At 47.7% G+C, this 16,710-nt stretch overlaps 5 protein-coding genes and 1 non-coding gene across 6 annotated transcripts; 3 read left to right on the top strand and 3 right to left on the bottom strand.

Moving 5' to 3' along the window:
* The first annotated feature begins 970 nt into the window (after nt 1-970).
* Nucleotides 971-3,736, top strand: DFJ58DRAFT_213746 (uncharacterized protein). Its single transcript, XM_041379277.1, has 3 exons — nt 971-1,491; nt 1,558-1,744; nt 3,578-3,736. The coding sequence occupies exons 1-3, from the start codon at nt 1,282-1,284 to the stop codon at nt 3,646-3,648; spliced, it is 468 nt and encodes a 155-aa protein (XP_041246812.1). The 5' UTR covers nt 971-1,281; the 3' UTR covers nt 3,649-3,736.
* Nucleotides 3,737-6,267: 2,531 nt separating this feature from the next.
* DFJ58DRAFT_t63 lies at nt 6,268-6,376 on the bottom strand. Its single transcript has one exon. It is a non-coding gene; the product is annotated as a tRNA-Leu (tRNA).
* Nucleotides 6,377-6,481: 105 nt separating this feature from the next.
* Nucleotides 6,482-8,755, top strand: DFJ58DRAFT_773828 (amidase signature domain-containing protein). Its single transcript, XM_041389351.1, is given in 10 exon segments — nt 6,482-6,812; nt 6,858-6,954; nt 7,007-7,159; nt 7,207-7,299; nt 7,346-7,451; nt 7,559-7,633; nt 7,682-7,874; nt 7,956-8,058; nt 8,165-8,444; nt 8,464-8,755. 10 exon segments carry the CDS (start codon nt 6,533-6,535, stop codon nt 8,482-8,484), a joined length of 1,401 nt encoding a protein of 466 aa, XP_041246811.1. The 5' UTR covers nt 6,482-6,532; the 3' UTR covers nt 8,485-8,755.
* On the bottom strand, nt 8,743-9,984 carry DFJ58DRAFT_700097 (4-hydroxybenzoate polyprenyl transferase; the record flags this gene model as incomplete). The annotated part of the gene is made up of 6 exons (XM_041383563.1): nt 9,821-9,984; nt 9,614-9,766; nt 9,439-9,556; nt 9,290-9,375; nt 9,108-9,241; nt 8,743-9,054 (listed from the first exon to the last, which is right to left on the bottom strand). Exons 1-6 carry the CDS (start codon nt 9,975-9,977, stop codon nt 8,743-8,745), a joined length of 960 nt encoding a protein of 319 aa, XP_041246810.1. The 5' UTR covers nt 9,978-9,984.
* A 3,083-nt stretch (nt 9,985-13,067) lies between these two features.
* On the top strand, nt 13,068-14,089 carry DFJ58DRAFT_773819 (uncharacterized protein). The gene is made up of 4 exons (XM_041389350.1): nt 13,068-13,330; nt 13,380-13,717; nt 13,772-13,912; nt 13,938-14,089. The coding sequence occupies exons 1-4, from the start codon at nt 13,141-13,143 to the stop codon at nt 13,986-13,988; spliced, it is 720 nt and encodes a 239-aa protein (XP_041246809.1). The 5' UTR covers nt 13,068-13,140; the 3' UTR covers nt 13,989-14,089.
* Nucleotides 14,090-14,667: 578 nt separating this feature from the next.
* Nucleotides 14,668-16,480, bottom strand: DFJ58DRAFT_656450 (S-adenosyl-L-methionine-dependent methyltransferase; the record flags this gene model as incomplete). The annotated part of the gene is made up of 8 exons (XM_041381900.1): nt 14,668-14,769; nt 14,820-15,011; nt 15,131-15,185; nt 15,238-15,408; nt 15,461-15,582; nt 15,634-15,814; nt 15,864-16,172; nt 16,287-16,480. The coding sequence occupies 8 exons, from the start codon at nt 16,478-16,480 to the stop codon at nt 14,668-14,670; spliced, it is 1,326 nt and encodes a 441-aa protein (XP_041246808.1).
* Nucleotides 16,481-16,710: the final 230 nt, after the last annotated feature.

Here is a 16,710-nt window from a genome sequence, read left to right as displayed (position 1 = left end):
CAAGGTTCGAGTCATCAACAACAGGACAGGTCAACTTGGAGATACTCAATACATTCCCCGCATCCACTTCGAATTCACACCCCCACGCGTAAGTTAGACTGTTCATCGTCTACAATTTCCCCTCCGTCTTGCATATGCAACGACTTTCAATGGTTGCCAAGGTCTAACCCTTGACAAGACCGTTCTCAACCTTCGCTGCGAAGTCTTCGCACACGGTCAACTGTACACAGCCCTTTCACGGATCCGTCAACGAGACGATTCACGCATCCTATTTTCAGAAGACAAACCAAATGACGATTTCAATACGTCCAACGTCGTGTATAAAGAATTGTTATTAGATTTGAACTAGATCCATCCAACGAGCCGCACAGCGGCAAGCACTTGTAGTAGTTAAAATTATAAGTAGTAATCAGCTAGTCCGTCATAACCGTGTTAACACGTTTGTTTACAAATTTATGTAAGTTGCATCTTGCCTTTTGATCGTCGTGATTCGGTGAACGATGCATCGATGATGGTGCAAATGATCTTGTACTGGTACGTGATTTTCAGTGCTACGGATGAGTCTAAACCACCTCGTCCCAATTGAACTGGTTCGCCGCTCCATTCAACTTCCAAGTACTAGAAACACAGCGAAAAGAGTCAAGGCGCGCAAAGAAACTGCAACATCAGATGAATCGACAAAGGCTCGCAGCAACAAGGTCTACCATTATCACCATCTGCTAGTGATTGCTTTTTGAATTCTTGTTTTCCAGTTGGACCCAGTCAAAAGTCAGTGATCGACTCGCAAAATGAAGTCGCTCTTAAGCAGGAAGCAGCCAATGGGAAAACGGAATGCTTTCGGAAGCATCACGGAACTTTCTGCATCATCATGACCCTGGTATCCAATGCCAATACTGCAGTTGTATCATATGCGTCAGCGAATACGTATAGGATCTATAGTTCACCAAACGGCCTCGCACGGATTGTGATGACACAGAAATAAGATGGGCATTTAGTGTGCTAAACTAACGGATGCAAGCAATCTGGCGTCTCTTACTGAGACTCGGAGGACCAGGTATGAATTAATCATTACATGGCGCTGGATGACACCGTTGGACCAGTGGAATCGAATCACTTGATGGTTGTTTCCCGCCAAGTTCCTGCATCAACGAAGGACCCGATGTCCCCACGCTGCTCGAGTCTTGAAGTGTTGCACTGAGATGACCTTGACACGCTAAGTAATTCAGGGCTGTTCAATCTTGAGATACGCAACTCACTCAGCGCTATGCCGCAATTCACTAAATGATAGGCCGAGAAACGTCCTGCAATATTTGGATCCCCAGTTTCAAGTACATGCTTATCGCGGCTTCCTCCATCCCAAATACGAATCTAGTGCTTCTTCGACTTGCAAGGAAAATGGCTCCGAGTTCTACGTACAGTACGCTAGCTCTGTGGAGGGTATCTCCTGAGATGTCTTCTGCGTTGGTCGTCGCCCTGGCGTCTTTGCACTTGGTAATATTCATATTCCAGCCGCGGTCAACGCGTGGACTTACTATTCAATTCTTGCGTACAACACAGTTATATTATGCATCTCCGCCACTCAGGATGCATTCAATGTTGCGTTTACGAATTCTGGATTGTTTATCCGGTGACGGTGTAGCACTGCCTGCCAGGTATACCCGCGTCGTGACGCCCTGCCATTCGCCAGGCATCACCATTTTGCCAATCCGATTTGCAGACTGCCAGGGTCTGCACGCTGCCATGCGTAAGATATAAAAGCAAGCCTGATTCTTACCGTGTTCGCTCACCTCAGAGTTATCAGTTCGAGATCAGATCCCGTATCATCCTGCACAGAAAATGCGTTTCTCCATCCTCGCCGTTATTGTCGCCTTGGTAGCATCTGTGTCTGCCAGTGACAGCGCATGCTCTGGCCTAAACGGGGGATGTCAAGTCAGTACAGATTGCTGTGGTGACTTTTTTACTTGTAAGAGTGTGAGTATGGATTGTGTGCTTGATTCGACTCCATAGCTCACCCTTTGTAATACTCATAGGGAACTTGCCAATGGACCTCTAAAGAGTAGTTGCAGCCGGAGTTGCTGGCACATCGCAACAGTGAGTTATATCCCTGTCTTCACACTCATGATACCATGGTTGATGGCACAATATTTAGTTCGTTGCTGAGTCAAAAAGGTTGCGTGTAGGGTTGAACAAGGAGGTTTAAATAAAGGATAATATACATTGTTTTGCCAAGGAATGACTCGCCGTCGGGATGCCAGAGTGACGGTGAAGCTAAGAGACAGTGATTTGAGATTTGACTTCAGTTGGCAAGCGCCAGGGAGTCGATGCAAGTCTCTGTGCACATTCGTAAACTGAGTAATCTTATCCTTCTTTCAGAGAGTTGCTGGTACCGATATTTAATAACATCCATAACTTTTTCCAGGCTTGAGATGTCATGCAAAGCTGCATGCACTGCTATTCCTGGTGCTCGCTGATGACAGCACCGACGAGCATATTGGCTCGGCCTCGTTCCTCTGCCAGCCAACATGCTCCTCGTGCATTCACTTGCCGTCCCTGGTTAAGTCGACTCGTCATAATTCACCCACTGTGCGAAACGAATCATTCACCAGGCCACAAATGACCAACCTAACGTCCGGCATCAGAAGACACAAGGGGGTGAGGAATCAGACGATGTGCTAACAGGAAGGAGCATAATGAAAGCCGATATGAGTAATACAGCGATGCGAGAGTAGACCATGCCAGGAATTCCGGGACTTGAAGGGACTTGGGACAACGAAAAAGGGGCACAAAAAGAAGACAGCCAAGATGTATGTACAAGATAGTTATGTATCTTGAAATCAACAGCCAAGAACGATCGTGCGTAGTTCCCCAGGCCTGCACAGATCGAGCCGAATCAAGCTTTGAAGGATCTCAAAATCTGCCGCAAAAGTGAGAAAATCACAAGAACCGCTACCAGTGAGTAGCGGGAATTACGCAATCCAGGATTGTCCTCGGTGAGAAATCCCATTGTACACAATTCACTCAGCGGGGAGTGCTAGTCAGCGCTCGAGCACCTGCAACTTGCTATCGCGTGCTTCATTCCTCCCAAATACGAATCTAGTGCTTGTATCACCTGCAAGGCCAATGACTCTCCGTCAATATATCATACGTACGGCACTGGCTCTATGTGGGGCTACGTCTCCCAATAGTACCGTAGTCTTCCATGGAGGGCTAGATCTCCCGAGATGTCTTCTGCACTGGTCGCCGCCCTGGCGTCTTTGCACTTGGTAGTATTCATATTCCAGCTGTGGTCAACGCGTGGACTTACTGTTCAATTCTTTCGTACAACTTGGTCATATTGTGCATCTTCGCCACTCAGGATGCATTCAATGTTGTGTGTTTATAAATTCTGGATTGTTTATCCGGTGGCACTGCCAGATCATGGATAGACCCACGTCGTGACGCGTGACGCCCTGCCATTCGCCAGGCATCACCATTTTGCCAATCCGATTTGCAGACTGCCAGGGTCTGCACGCTGCCATGCGTAAGATATAAAAGCAAGCCTGATTCTTACCGTGTTCGCTCACCTCAGAGTTATCAGTTGAGATCAGATCCCATATCATCCTGCACAGAAAATGCGTTCCTCCATCCTTGCCGTTATTGTTGCTTTGACAGCATCTGTGTCTGCCAGTGACAGTAAATGCTCTGGCCTACACGGGGGGTGTAAACTCACTACAGATTGCTGTGGTAACTTTTTTACTTGTAGGAGTGTAAGTATGGATTGTGTGCTTGATTCGACTCCATGGCTCACCCTTTGTAATACTCATAGGGAACTTGCCAATGGACCTCTAAAGAGTAGTTGCAGCCGGAGTTACTGGCACATCACAGCAGTGAGTTATATCCCTGTCCTCACACTCATGATACCATGGTTGATAGCACGATATGTAGTTCGTTGCTGCGTCGGTTAAGGTTCCGTGTAGGGTTGAACAACGAGGTCTAAATAAAGGATAATATACATTGAAATGACTCGCTGTCGGGATGCCAGAGTGACGGTGAAGCTAGGAGACAGTGATTTGAGATTGGACTTCAGTTGACAAGCGCCAGAGAGTCGATGCAAGTCTCTGTGCAAATTCGTGAACTGAGTAATCTTGTCCTTCTTTCAGAGAGTTTCTGGTACCGATATTTACATAACCCTTTCCAGGCTTGAGATGTCATGCAAGGCTACATGCAGCTGTTCCTGGTGCTCGCTGATGTGACGGCACTGACGAACATAGTGACTTGGCCCGGCCTCGTTCCTCGGCCAGCCAACATGCCCCCCGTGCACTCGTTTACAGTCCCTGTCAAGTCGACTCATCATAATGTACCTACAATGCGAGACAAATCATTTACCAAGCTGCAAATGACCGACGGAACGTCCGGCATCAGAAGACACGAGGGCGTGAGGAATCAAACGATGTGCTAACAGGAAGGAGCCTAATGAAGGCCGATATGAGTAATACAGCGATGCGAGAGTAGGCCATTCCAGGAATTCCGGGACAAGGGACAAGGACAAACGAAGGGGCCGCCACAGATCTAGAAAGAAGCCAAGACATGCAAGACAGTTATGTATTTTGAAATCGGACAGCCAAGATCTAGGAATGATCATACGTACGTAGCTATTGCCTGTTTGAACACGCATCGAGCTGAAACAAGTTTACAGGATCTCGAAATCTGCCGCAAAAGTGAGAAAATCACTACTGAACGATGAACGAATTTCATTGGCTGGCTGATGGTAGCGGGAATTACATAATTCGGGGTTATCCTTGGTGAGAAATCCTGTTGGATTTCATTCACTCAACGGCGAGTGAGCGCTGCAACAGTGCAACGTCCGGTGCGTGCATACCTATCGCGTGCTTTATTTATCCTGTCTAGTGCTTGTTCCACCTACAAGACCGATGACTCCCTGTCAATATATCGTACGTACGGTACTGGCTCTATGGGGGGCTACTACGCCGCCGCATTCCCGTTAGTGGCCTCTCCATTGTAGTCAGGAGACTTCGCAGGGCCACGAAATAACCAGGTCTTACCTTTGCCTGCGGCAGTATCCATGTTCCAGCTGTGATCCACACGTGCACTAATAACGCCAGACATTGCGTACAATAGTACTATGTATCTCCGCCTGAAGGTGCCGCGGCGTTCAACGACTCGTTTTTACATATTCTGAATCGTTTATCCGTCGGCCCTTCGAATCTGCCAGGTCATGGGTAGACTTCGTCGTGATGCCCTGCCATCACACCAGGCGTAACCATTCTTCCAACCCGATCAGAGCAGACTCTCTACGTCTCCACACCATGATTATGCAGAAACAAGCCATCTTCTTACTATCCCCCATTCTTAGAGTCATTATTCAAGATCGCATCCCAAATCACCTCGCACATGTAATGCGTTTCTCCTTCCTCGCCGTTGCTTTGATAGCATCTAGTCTGTCAGTGGCACTGACTCAGACACAGGTACTGGCCTAGGCGGGCAGTGCGCAAACTCCGATCAGTGCTGCGACCGTTATGTTTGTAGTGGTGTTGTGAGTATAAATCGTTTGCTTGATTCAATTCCATGTTTCACCCTTTGTAATACTCATGCAGTTCCCGGACTGAACCTATCACTGAAGAGTAGCAGGGAGCTCTTGATGCCGGAGTCACTCGCACATCGCGTCAGTGAGTTACATTCCTGCTTTCGCATTGATGAGGAATGGCTTCAATGACTTGTGGTCGGGACGTTGGAGTGCTGTTAAGAAAGTGATATGTTGAATGTGATTAATAAATTTATAGAAAATGGCGTTGACACACTCTTTGAAGATGTGGGTAAGCAGAGTGTCTCTCAGACTTCTTACTGTTGATAACAGCTGTTCGTGAGGTTTGGATCTGTTCGTAGGTCGAGAACGGAGTACAGAATGATAAACCTTGATATTAAGTTGCGCTTGCAGGTCGCAGAGGCAATTGCCTTCGATTTAGAATATCATGTTCGTGCGTCAAAACTTGTTCTAATTCAGAACTAATTGTGTTGAAGGGTGTACAAAACGTGGCCCCAGTTCCATGGGGTCACTGTAACAGTCTACTTTGAACCTTTGCTAACTTGAGAGAGAGCCTGCCAGTGAGATTGAGGCTATCGTGGTATCAAACATCACTGCATCGTTTATCGTATATGATCTACTCAAAGGAATACGTGGTCGCCATTAGAACGCAGAATGTTCTGTGTAGGTTGGAAAGAGCGTGAGCGTTGACAATTGCGCATGAGTTCTCGACGGACAAAAAGGTTTGAACAGAGTGAGATTCGAACTCACGCCCCCGAAGAGACCAGATTCCGTGCTCATCTGATGAGCTGGTACTCCTTAGTCTGGCGCCTTGGACCGCTCGGCCATCTGTCCGTGTTGCAATGATCACACTGAGCATATTGAACTGCATTTATCTATATGTAGCTTATACATAAGGTTTGTTTGGCAACGTTTATTTCTGAAGGTATCGTACAACAGACGCAAACAAGTCCTTTGAACTTCTGTAATGAGAGTTCTTCCAACAGAGTCATGCACCTGAGCGTCAGTGGATTAGGACGTGTATATCCATCCAGGTCTTGTGCTGGCTGTCGCGCGCGTTCTTTTGCAACTTCGCATCCGAGGCGCTCTGCTACCATCCATGCTAAACATGCTCAGTCGCTAAATGAAAGCACGAATGCGCTAGTCAGCTTCTCAGCTAAAAATCATAATCCTAATCCTCATGGACCTTTGAGTAATCTTACAGTCGCAGTCAAGGATAATATATGCACAATGCACCTACCAACGACATGCTCGTCAGGCATGCTTCGCCGTATGTCAAATAGCGTGCCTCGTTCTCGTTCTAACTCCATTGCAGACTTCACTTCACCATTTGACGCGACGGCGGTGGAGCTTCTGAAGGCGGGCGGCGCGAATATTATTGGGAAGGCTAACTGCGATGAATTTGGAATGGGGCGAGTCTTACTCTTGAGTTTCGCAGCTTTCCGCTAACACTCGTCCACTCAGGTCCCTGAATGTGAATGGCATCCATGGCCCTGTGGTAAATCCGTATCGTTCTCCAAATGAGAGATCCATACCTTGGGCCGAGCGCGAACGAAGATCGGCGGGTGGAAGCTCGGGTGGAAGTGCTGCAGCTGTTGCAGCTGGTATGTGTGACGCGTGAGTTTCCAACTTATCGAAGTGGCATAGCACTTACCGGGGGACAGCGCACTAGGTACAGATACAGGTGGCTCTGTTCGTCTTCCCGCGTCATACTGCGGTATAACGGGCTTGAAACCCTCGTATGGCCTCATTAGCAGGTCTGTTACTTTACAACTCATGTTTTCAGAAACTCATGGACGACAGATGGGGCGTGGTGTCTTTTGCTGATAGTCTTGACTGCGTCGGTGTGCTTGGCAAGTCCGTCGACACAGTGAAGACCGTATTTGGTGAACATGGCAGCAATGAGCGAGTGCACCTGAGTTGACAATTCGAGCAGACTCGATTTCATCATATGATCCAAAGGATCCTACCGCAGCGGACACCTCATACAAGAGAGAGGGCAAAAGCTTCAAGCAGAATCAGCTGTTATCAACTCTGGATTCGGACTTGTCTGACCCTGACCTCTCGTCACTTCGGATTGGGATACCACAGGTCCGTCTCGGCTCTCAGTTCGTCCGATATGCTCACAGTTTGAAATAGGAATATTTCCCTTCTGAACTTAACACTACTATCGTGACTGCAGTTCGCAAGGTTCTAGAGCGACTGTCGTCTCTTGGCGCTCAATTGATTCCTGTCTCTCTTCCATCGACGCCATATGCATTAAGTGCATACTACGTCATAGCAAGCGCAGAGGCGTCAAGCAATTTAGCGCGATACGACGGGGTTCAATATGGTTGGTGATGACGTCCAAAAGTCTATTCCTCATCAACTGATCATGTCCAGGTACTCGTTCCCCCCTTGCTCCCTGGCGCAGATAAATCCAAACCAGGTAATGTGTACGCACATACGCGCTCGGCAGGTTTTGGAGCGGAGGTGCAGAAACGCATCCTCCTTGGCACCTATGCACTCACAGCTGAGTATGTGCATCCCGTTCTTACTGTAAAGTCTTGACTCAAGCCATTGGTCACAGTGCATTTGACAATTACTTTCTTCAAGCTCAGCGCTGTCCGGCGGCGAATCAAGACCGACTTCGACTCTGCTTTTCGCGTGCCCCAATGCTCAACTATCCAATCCCTTGCCAAATCCCGATGGTGTGGATCTTCTTTTGCATCCTTCTGCGATTCGTACCGCACCTCGACTAGACTCAGATGCAGCCTCTGGTCTGGGTCCATATCTGCAGGACGTTATGACTGTTCCCGCTTCTCTGGCCGGCTTACCAGCAGTGAGTATCCCTGCCGGGTTAGCCGCCGACGGTTGGCCTATTGGTGTCAGCGTTGTTGGACAGTGGGGTTCTGACGAACTAGTAATGCGCAGTTGGCAAGGTGATCGAACGGACATCATGATGAAGATGAAGATTATTTCGATTTCTGGCTAATAGCTGATGTAGTTAGTGGGCTTGATGCTGCGTCGATGATCAGGATTTAGCTTGTCAATCCAGGCGCGTTTCGATTAGAACAAACGAAATTAAGTGCCCGTGGTTATACACGGCAGCAAGACAGTAAGCTTAGGCTTAAGCATAGATAGAATACAAAAACAAGGAGAGGGTGTATGCACGTTGCTATAGTTAGGATCATGAGCGGCGAGCAGCAAAGGCGTGGCATCTATGATTGCATCTTCATAATGTAGTCGACCATAGCTCCCGCCCAAACCCAGAAGCCAAACCAAGTATTGTTGATGAGAACAGCATCGCAACTCTCCTTATTTTCGAAGTCAATCTTGGCAATGATTCGGACAAGGTGATGCGCCCCAAGGGCCACACCAATGAAAAACGGGACGCCATGTCCGTTCAGGACCCCGGCGCACGACACCAGAGAACAAAGAATGCAGGAGAACATGACGAGAATAGGCCGGATCTGATCCCCAAAAACAACTGCTGTCGAGTGGACGCCATTTATGATGTCTTCTTCTCTGTCCTGGTTTCGGTTTGTTCAGCCAGCGAGAACAGGACGCAAAAAGATTGATTCACTTGACGGGCGTAACAAGTATCGTACACGATGGTCCAGCATACACCACCCATATATAGGGGGATATATATATGCCAGTCGACTATTCCAGCAACAGAAGCTGTTCCCAAAAATGATCCCCAGCTGAAGCACATTCCTATCCAAAAAACATCAGTGTCCGTGGTGTAGATCGGTAGCAACTTACCAAGCACAGCTTGTGGCCAGTTAATTATCCGCTTCATGGTAGGATACAACACAATCAAAACCAGTGAGGAGAGTCCGAGAATCAAGCTAAAGAGGGGTGCAAGGAATCATACAAACAGTGAAACAATCCAAGAATATGAGATAACATACCTGTAGTCATTTAACTGCGTAAACAGCCAGATACCAAAGGTCAAATGCAAAATAAGGAATACAAATGCCTGGATCATCGAGAGATCACCCGCAGCCAAGGGTCGCCTGCGTGTTCGCGCTTCAAGCAAAGGTGTCACAAGGAGTTGCCGATTGACTTGAATAAGGGAAAACTCACAAGTAGCAGCATCGATGTCTTTGTCCCACATATCATCGATTATACACCCAGCCGCGCAGAACACTTGAGAGGCTACAAGGAAAAATCCAAGATAGGTCCACGCTGTCGTCATCGGCGCACTGAGTGCGTAGCAGGTCATGGTGACCGACCATGCTAAGTTATTCAGATCACCAACGGAGAATACCTTCATCACAAAGATACACTCACCACATGGATAGAACAGCAAAAGTATTCCAGAGGGTCTGTGGACTCGTGCGAGATAAAAGTAAGGACGTATGTTAGAAGGAAGGTAGTCCACCCATGTGGCGGTCGGAGCCAGGTAATCCTGAAGGTGCAGTTTGCTTATTTGTAATTTGTCCCCCATGGAAAGAGCGAGTAGATTTGAACGTAGACGGACCAGTGAAGACAAGACGACTGGTTTTTTGTTTTATACAAGGTCAATTATTAATTTCGCTTGGAGACAATTGATTTGATCAAATATATGCGATACCTAGAATCTTGGAACCAAAAATGCTCGTTAGGCTAACAGAAGGAGCTTACAAAGGTTATAAAACCACAATCAGTAAAACCACAACCAGGATAGTTGAAGTGACACAGCTGTTACATCATCCGATCCTTTCAGAGCTGGAAAGCGGTATCTCGGAGGCCCATTACCTGCCAAACAAGAAATGTAGGGAGACGATAGAAAAAGCTTATGACGAGTTAAATGTCCAACATAGGGTCAATGACCCCAAAGGACTAAAATCTGAAGCAAAAAAAAAAAAAAAGTAGGTTGTCAACTTGTCAGAACCTTCGGATATGGTAACCTTTCTCAGGCTCGAAGGACAGGTTTTGGCTCGCATCTATGCCAGTGTGTTGCCAGTGTTGGTCAGACGTGAACGCGTATGACGGTCTATGACGGTCTGCCACGACCTACCCCGTCAACTTTTTCCGAAAGCGAGCTGCGGTTATCGCGTTGCAATGCGACAGTGGGACGCGTTGCCTAGGAACTTCAGCCCCTTTCGGTCCTCCAAATCTTGTTTTCAGAGTCGCACTAGTTATCAAAGTATTGTTATGATTGTAACTCACAAGCAACAGAAACTAGTTCCGGTTGGGGGTATGCTTGTCTGTGAGGTAAGTATAATATGATACCGTTCATTGAACTTCGTTCGGCTATAATATGAGTACCACTTCAGCGGAAAATGTGCTCCGCGGGTGCTTGCTGGCACTAACTTCTTTGTATGTTTTTTGCTAGAGGTCACATCCACGACTTCCAAGTGTCTCCTTGATTGGAATTCGGGATGCAGGCAAGTTCCTGTCAGTACGACTGTCACAACCTTTACCTACGCATATAATTCTTCGTGCAGTCATTCCTCGCTCTGCTTTCCGCGGCATTTCTGTATCAAGCTTTTTTAGCGCTCGTAGCATAATACAGAATTTCTACGGAGACTGTTAGCAGTACAAGCTATCCCCAACAAATTTTTCGCACCATAGGAGATCTTCCTAACGCGCAGTCACTCTCGGTTTTGATTCGTTCAGCTCTGTACCGACTTCAAGCTTTTCTAGATAATATTCTCATTCATCACCGATGTTCAAGGTTCGTTATCGAAGAGGGGCACTGACTAACAAATATGACTTTTCAGAGACTCACGTCTTCCACGTACGTTCAAAATCTAGTTCATGCTGTCGCTAAATGAAATCCAACATATATCGCGTCCAATGATGTACTTACTTCAGGTTCAGCAGTTGTAGTTGATGAAACAAGTTGGAAAATGGGATCGACTGTCCAGCATCCAGTAGAGGCAGCAATAGAAGCTTCTCCCAGGAGAAGAGAGACCAAAATGGTGCTGAAGAGAGTGTAAGGGACGATACAGATCGAAAATGTGAAGTAACAGACCTGTATTCATTCAACTGCATGAACATCTGAACAGCAAGGGCAACTGCGGAACGAGTGCCGAGAGATCACCCACAGCCAAGAATCTCCTGTGTATTCGACTTCAAGCGAAGATGTCACAAGGAGTTGCCGATCAACTAAATGATGGAAAACTCACGAGTAGCTGCGTTGATGTCTTTGTCCCAAACGTTGTCTGTCACACACCCAGCGGCGTGGAACACTCGGGCAGGCCACCAAGCCTTGAGTACGTCCGCATGCTCCCTGCGCACCCTGGGCCGGTTATGAACGTGAATGTGAATGGACAGGCCAACGGGAACCACTGGACTCCTTGCAAAGGGTATGTGTCTCTTTGGCATGCAAACACATGATCGGCGTTGTCCTGTCTCTCTGGATTGCAAAATCCTTCTTTTGGAGCGCCTGAATATCAAGCACTTGAAGCTCGAGTAAGGATGGAAGAAGTGGTGAGATATGAGTAGAATTCGTGAGACCAATCAAACAGCAAGATCTGCGACAAATTCATGACTGGACGTTGACAGGAGATTCTAAAGGCAGGACAAATATGAGAGATATTTATCGGAGGATAAGACGAACCTCGGAAAGCGAGGTCTGAAGCTTGAGTTACAAGTTAGGAATGTGCAAAATGCACAAGATTACTCATGAGTTGGCGTTGTGAGGCAGGAAACACGTTTTGCGTTTGTTTGAGATCCTCCATGACGCGAAGTTGCAGTAATTGGACATGACGCGGGGGCACTGATGATAGGCCTTGGCGGGGACACCTACATTCTAGCTTCAAGTTCCACTTCTGCCTCCCCTTCTTCCACTTTGAAGGCCTTTCAATTCCTCGTCAGCGCACCTGTTTGGATTTTGATTTGGGAGTAAATTTCGAAGGTAGAGTGAGAATAGAAGCAAGCTCTGCGGTTCCCCCACCAGCCCGTAAGGATTAAAGTTTACCCTTCGCGATGGAGAAACGTGAACAGATAGTTAGTGAAAAGGAAAGAAGGACTTACCTGAGGCTGAAGCATACGTTCTTCATAGTCCAAGTCGAGATCACCTAGGAATGAAAATCCGGCTGAAACGAGGCACGATAGTAGAATAATAGTACAACGAAACACACCTTCTTGCGTTGGCGCGAATATATATGTGATACTTCTGGTTCCAGTCAGATGATCCTAGACAACTGTGGGGCTCTAATCTCATTTCCATGTCTCTGAATCTGGTTCCAGGGTAACTCTCTTCGTCTTCACGCTCAGCGTATTAGCTTCAACATCCATCCGTGCCCAATGTGAAGACTTTACTGCATCTTCGACATCTGATAACCTCTCCTGTAGCACCCCGGCATCGTCAAAGAAAAGGAGCACGAAAGTGGTTGTATAAAGGACTCGGAGGGGTTGTCTGCGGTTTTGCTGCGGTTGTCTATTCGTTTGTGGAGCGGACCAGCATGACGTGATGGTGTTCAGATTGCTGCAACATATCTTAAGGTGACCTACAACGATACTTTGAAACTCGTCTTCACTGTGCATCGTTGCTGGGTTGAAACTGACAACAAGGCGGAATAGGCGGAAGATGCCGAGCCACTCCGAGGTTCAGTATTACTGGTACCAGCTTCACTTGAAACTTGCAATGAACAGTCTTGACGGCATCCTTGGGTGAAACGATGGTCGTGCATTTATTCGGGTCATGTCGAGGGAGGCTTCCAAGTGCAGGTGCAGGTTTGCGTGTTCTCATGCATTCCCGACTCGCATCTACTATGTCCCAGTACCCATTCCCGCGTCACCCACGACCAACTCCGCACCAAATATTCCACCTCTCCCACAACGCATCTCAAGCTGATATCAAGTCAAGATGTTTGTATACTTGCTCATACTCACACTAACTTCTGATCGACATCCCTAGACTATGAACTCGTCCGAGAACACCATCCCGATTCTGCCCATGCGCAACATATTCCTGCTTCAGAACGACACTCCCGCTTTCAATCCATAACTGCCGCGTATGAGGCTCTTACTGGGAAATCTCGCTTACAGCTTGGTTCGGGGCTCCGCAGCAGTCCGTCCGATTCTTACATGTATGAAGAGTTGGGACGGCGGAGACGCGCGCACCATAGGAGTGCGGGGATGGACTTTGACCGCGATCATCCATTTGGCTTCGCGAGTGGAACACCTGGGAGGGAATGGACTGCGAGGCCCGATGAGAGATGGAAGGACTGGTCAATAATATTCGTGGGCACTGCGGTATGTCTTCTCTACCAGTTTATGGCACCTCTATATATCAATCATTCCATGAAGTGCTTCATCATGGGCATCGCTCCTATATTTTTCAGTCATAGTTCCGATAAGCGCCACACGAGTGCAGTCCAACACCTTGCCCAAGCTCGCAGTGAAGCTCAGGAGTACGGGATGGAGCGGCGAAGGGAAATTAGACGGCGCGTACGGGAATACCAGTTGGAACAAGGAGGAGCGCGATGCGCGTTGTAGCTGTGACCGCAAGACTGAGAGAAAGTAATCAAGTCACTACCGTTGCTACCGCGAGCATTGAACATAGACGGAGTCCGACTGTATTTCTACTTCTATTCTTCATTATCATCCACATCAATATATGGCAGGGCCAGGCTGAACGTTGTCTCAGTGTCAATTTATTCTCACTGATGATGGTCAAGGACCATTCCAGCTTCCTGGAAACCCCATATCATGGTAAGTACCGCAGTTCTAGTCACTACTTATGTACATTTCCGAAGGGTTTGTAGTCGAACCCGTGATACACTTGACGCTGAGCAAGCACACACGTCGTTCGGTCATTCTCGAATCGACAAGCGGGAGCTAGAAGTATCTCAATGTCATGGTCATGACAACCATTCGAGTCATTATTTAGAAGAGACCGCTGTTATCTTCTCCTGTAGAGGAAAACAGTGGTTCCTTCTGAATTAGTGGTGCCTCGATGACCTACATAGACGGGGCTTGACCATCAACACGCACGTCACGCGTCTTGTCTGGTTCAATGCGGAGGGTTCGGCAAATCATTCGAGGACTCGGAACGTAGATTGCCAATTCATTTGAATTTTTGCGATCCATTTGCCATGGAGGACAGCAAATTACATCTACCCGGAATACCAAAAATTTACTTCAGAATCCCTGCAAATCGTCATCATTGTTGGATTCAGGATTCTCTTCTATTATAGTAATGCTCATGTGTCAAGTGCACATTCAATAATGGAAGGGTGAGCTCGCAGCGAGTAAACGTTCGTGATGCGGAGCCCGCATCCCTTCACAAGTGTCTTCCATTCATGCTGTTCAATCATCAGTGGGCAAGGCGTGGTCAACTGTGTTCGGCACGCACCAAAGACCTCTCGCAACCGTTCATCAGCGTCAGCATATGCACCGAGACAGCGCTTACTTGCTCAGACGCTGAACCAAAGTGCGATGGAATACTATAGTCGAGATCATTAGCATGGCTGTCCAGTAAGAATGATTTGGTGCTCGTTGAATCTGCGTTCGGGACAGCTACTATGTCGATGATGAGTATTTTGGACTGTGAAACACATCAGACATTCAGACGTGGTACATTTATCCGCTAATTGGCTTGTTACCTTGGGACCCAGTGCACGAGCTACATTGCCCAGTATCGTCGCCTGAGGCAAAGTCAGTTACGCTAATGAATATGGGACGAGCAACACTGGCCGCTTCTTTGTCAGGCCAATTATGCCTTTGGCAGGACAGCTGTGAGCAAAATCAGCGTGAGGCAAATAAGTACTCACATTATGTGACGCAGGATAAAGCTATACTCGTTTCCGATCCGACGCTGAGGCTGGAAAAAGTCGTGGACTTCCACCTTGAGTATACCACTTTCAACATGGCGAGGGCGGCGTTCTTCGGTCAGTGAGACAATACCCTCCGTATCCTGCACGACGGCTCGGAAGGAAGGATGCCTGTCATGATTGAGATACAGGAATATGAGGAATATGACGTCTGCCAACTTACGCATCTAGGATGGCCGAAACTAGACCGCCCATGCCTCCTCCGCAATCAACGATGACGGATGTTTCTAACTGTTCCCATGGGTAGTCTGCCACGATACTCGGCGTAGACATGTCACCGATGACCTAGAACAGAAAACTTCCAATGAGCGCTGTGTGACTCTAAGAATTACTGACTTGAATATGATCCGACACTGAAATGACAGTCCCTTGATTCTGCATAATCCAAGAGAATCGGTGCAAGGGGGTCTTGAACGCGATCTGAAAGGCAGTCTGCGTTGGGGAACGCGATAGTTTCCAATCTGATTCTGTTGCCCAATGTGGTACGGCTTCTACCATCGTCATAAACCCAGGCGTACTCCTCGACATTTAGCCTCCTGGCAGGCGCTCATATAGCGAACACCTACGGAAGGCCCAATCTCCAACCTGGGTGACCTTTGATGAAAGTGCGCGAGCATCTGTTCAGAGCAAATGAGGAATCACAGGTCTCCCTAGCCCAACCATTGGCTGCATAGCAACGGAGAATGGGAACGAGTTTTTGAGAATCAAGTTCAAATTTCGAGGCCAGTTCAGCGGCTGAGACACCTCTGGAGGGGTTTGGTACGTCAGACAAGTAGTCGATGATACCGGTCTTGATGAGGGTGTCGGTGCAGACAGCGACGTACGCTGCGAGCCTCTCATCCATACGCTTATCCAAAGGGACACTGTACAAGGTTCTTTAGCTCTCCCTATAAGATACGCTCAGATCAATAAGAGACAGGGCTCGGTTGTGACCAACCAGACATGCTGAAGGAATATTGAGTTTGTGCATTGGTGCGTGTAAGAATAACGACTCACCTAGAGAAAGGCGGCGAGCCTCAAACAACGCTGTACTAGGTAGGTAGGTTGTTGGGTCATCCAATGGGTGTTCTACTGAATTGTATTGGCTTAGAGGAGGAAGCTGAGAGCTGTCCATCTCTTTGCGGAGGGTATCGAGTGCGAAGTTCAAACATGATTGGAGACGATCAAGCTCTGCGTGGATCATGGTGCAGTTTGCTTTGCAAGGAACGATGAAGTCTTGAGCTTTATCCTTTAAATGGTGTTGCTGGCAGAACTCGGCAGTTTTGCCAACCGGTTTTCGGCAGAAAGGGGGGCAGTGGCAGAACCTGGCAGAACTCCAGGGTATCCGAGACTCGTGGAGATGTAATTAGATCTCTGATAACAAAATTTAAATTCAAGAGAACATGAAAACCGACGTCCTTAAAGTAAGATGGT

Source organism: Suillus subalutaceus (genome assembly GCF_016647625.1).
Source record: "Suillus subalutaceus strain FC151 chromosome Unknown DFJ58scaffold_23, whole genome shotgun sequence".
Lineage (NCBI taxonomy): Eukaryota > Fungi > Basidiomycota > Agaricomycetes > Boletales > Suillaceae > Suillus > Suillus subalutaceus.
The sequence above is the reverse complement of the archived record's forward strand: the minus strand, read 5'-3'. Positions and strand labels throughout refer to the sequence as shown.

Bases quoted from the DNA above. Each gene is read 5' to 3' on its own strand.
- DFJ58DRAFT_213746 (XM_041379277.1), top strand. From the start codon at position 1,282: ATGATAGGCCGAGAAACGTCCTGCAATATTTGGATCCCCAGTTTCAAG. The intron at 1,492-1,557 runs GTAATATTCATA...CGTACAACACAG, and splicing joins CCCTGGCGTCTTTGCACTTG to TTATATTATGCATCTCCGCC. The intron at 1,745-3,577 runs GTAAGATATAAA...CAGAGTTATCAG, and splicing joins GGGTCTGCACGCTGCCATGC to TTGAGATCAGATCCCATATC.
- DFJ58DRAFT_773828 (XM_041389351.1), top strand. From the start codon at position 6,533: ATGCACCTGAGCGTCAGTGGATTAGGACGTGTATATCCATCCAGGTCT. The intron at 7,300-7,345 runs GTCTGTTACTTT...CATGGACGACAG, and splicing joins TCGTATGGCCTCATTAGCAG to ATGGGGCGTGGTGTCTTTTG. The intron at 7,875-7,955 runs GTTGGTGATGAC...TCCCTGGCGCAG, and splicing joins ATACGACGGGGTTCAATATG to ATAAATCCAAACCAGGTAAT.
- DFJ58DRAFT_773819 (XM_041389350.1), top strand. From the start codon at position 13,141: ATGGTCGTGCATTTATTCGGGTCATGTCGAGGGAGGCTTCCAAGTGCA. The intron at 13,331-13,379 runs GTTTGTATACTT...CGACATCCCTAG, and splicing joins AGCTGATATCAAGTCAAGAT to ACTATGAACTCGTCCGAGAA. The intron at 13,913-13,937 runs GTACGGGAATAC...AGTTGGAACAAG, and splicing joins GAAGGGAAATTAGACGGCGC to GAGGAGCGCGATGCGCGTTG.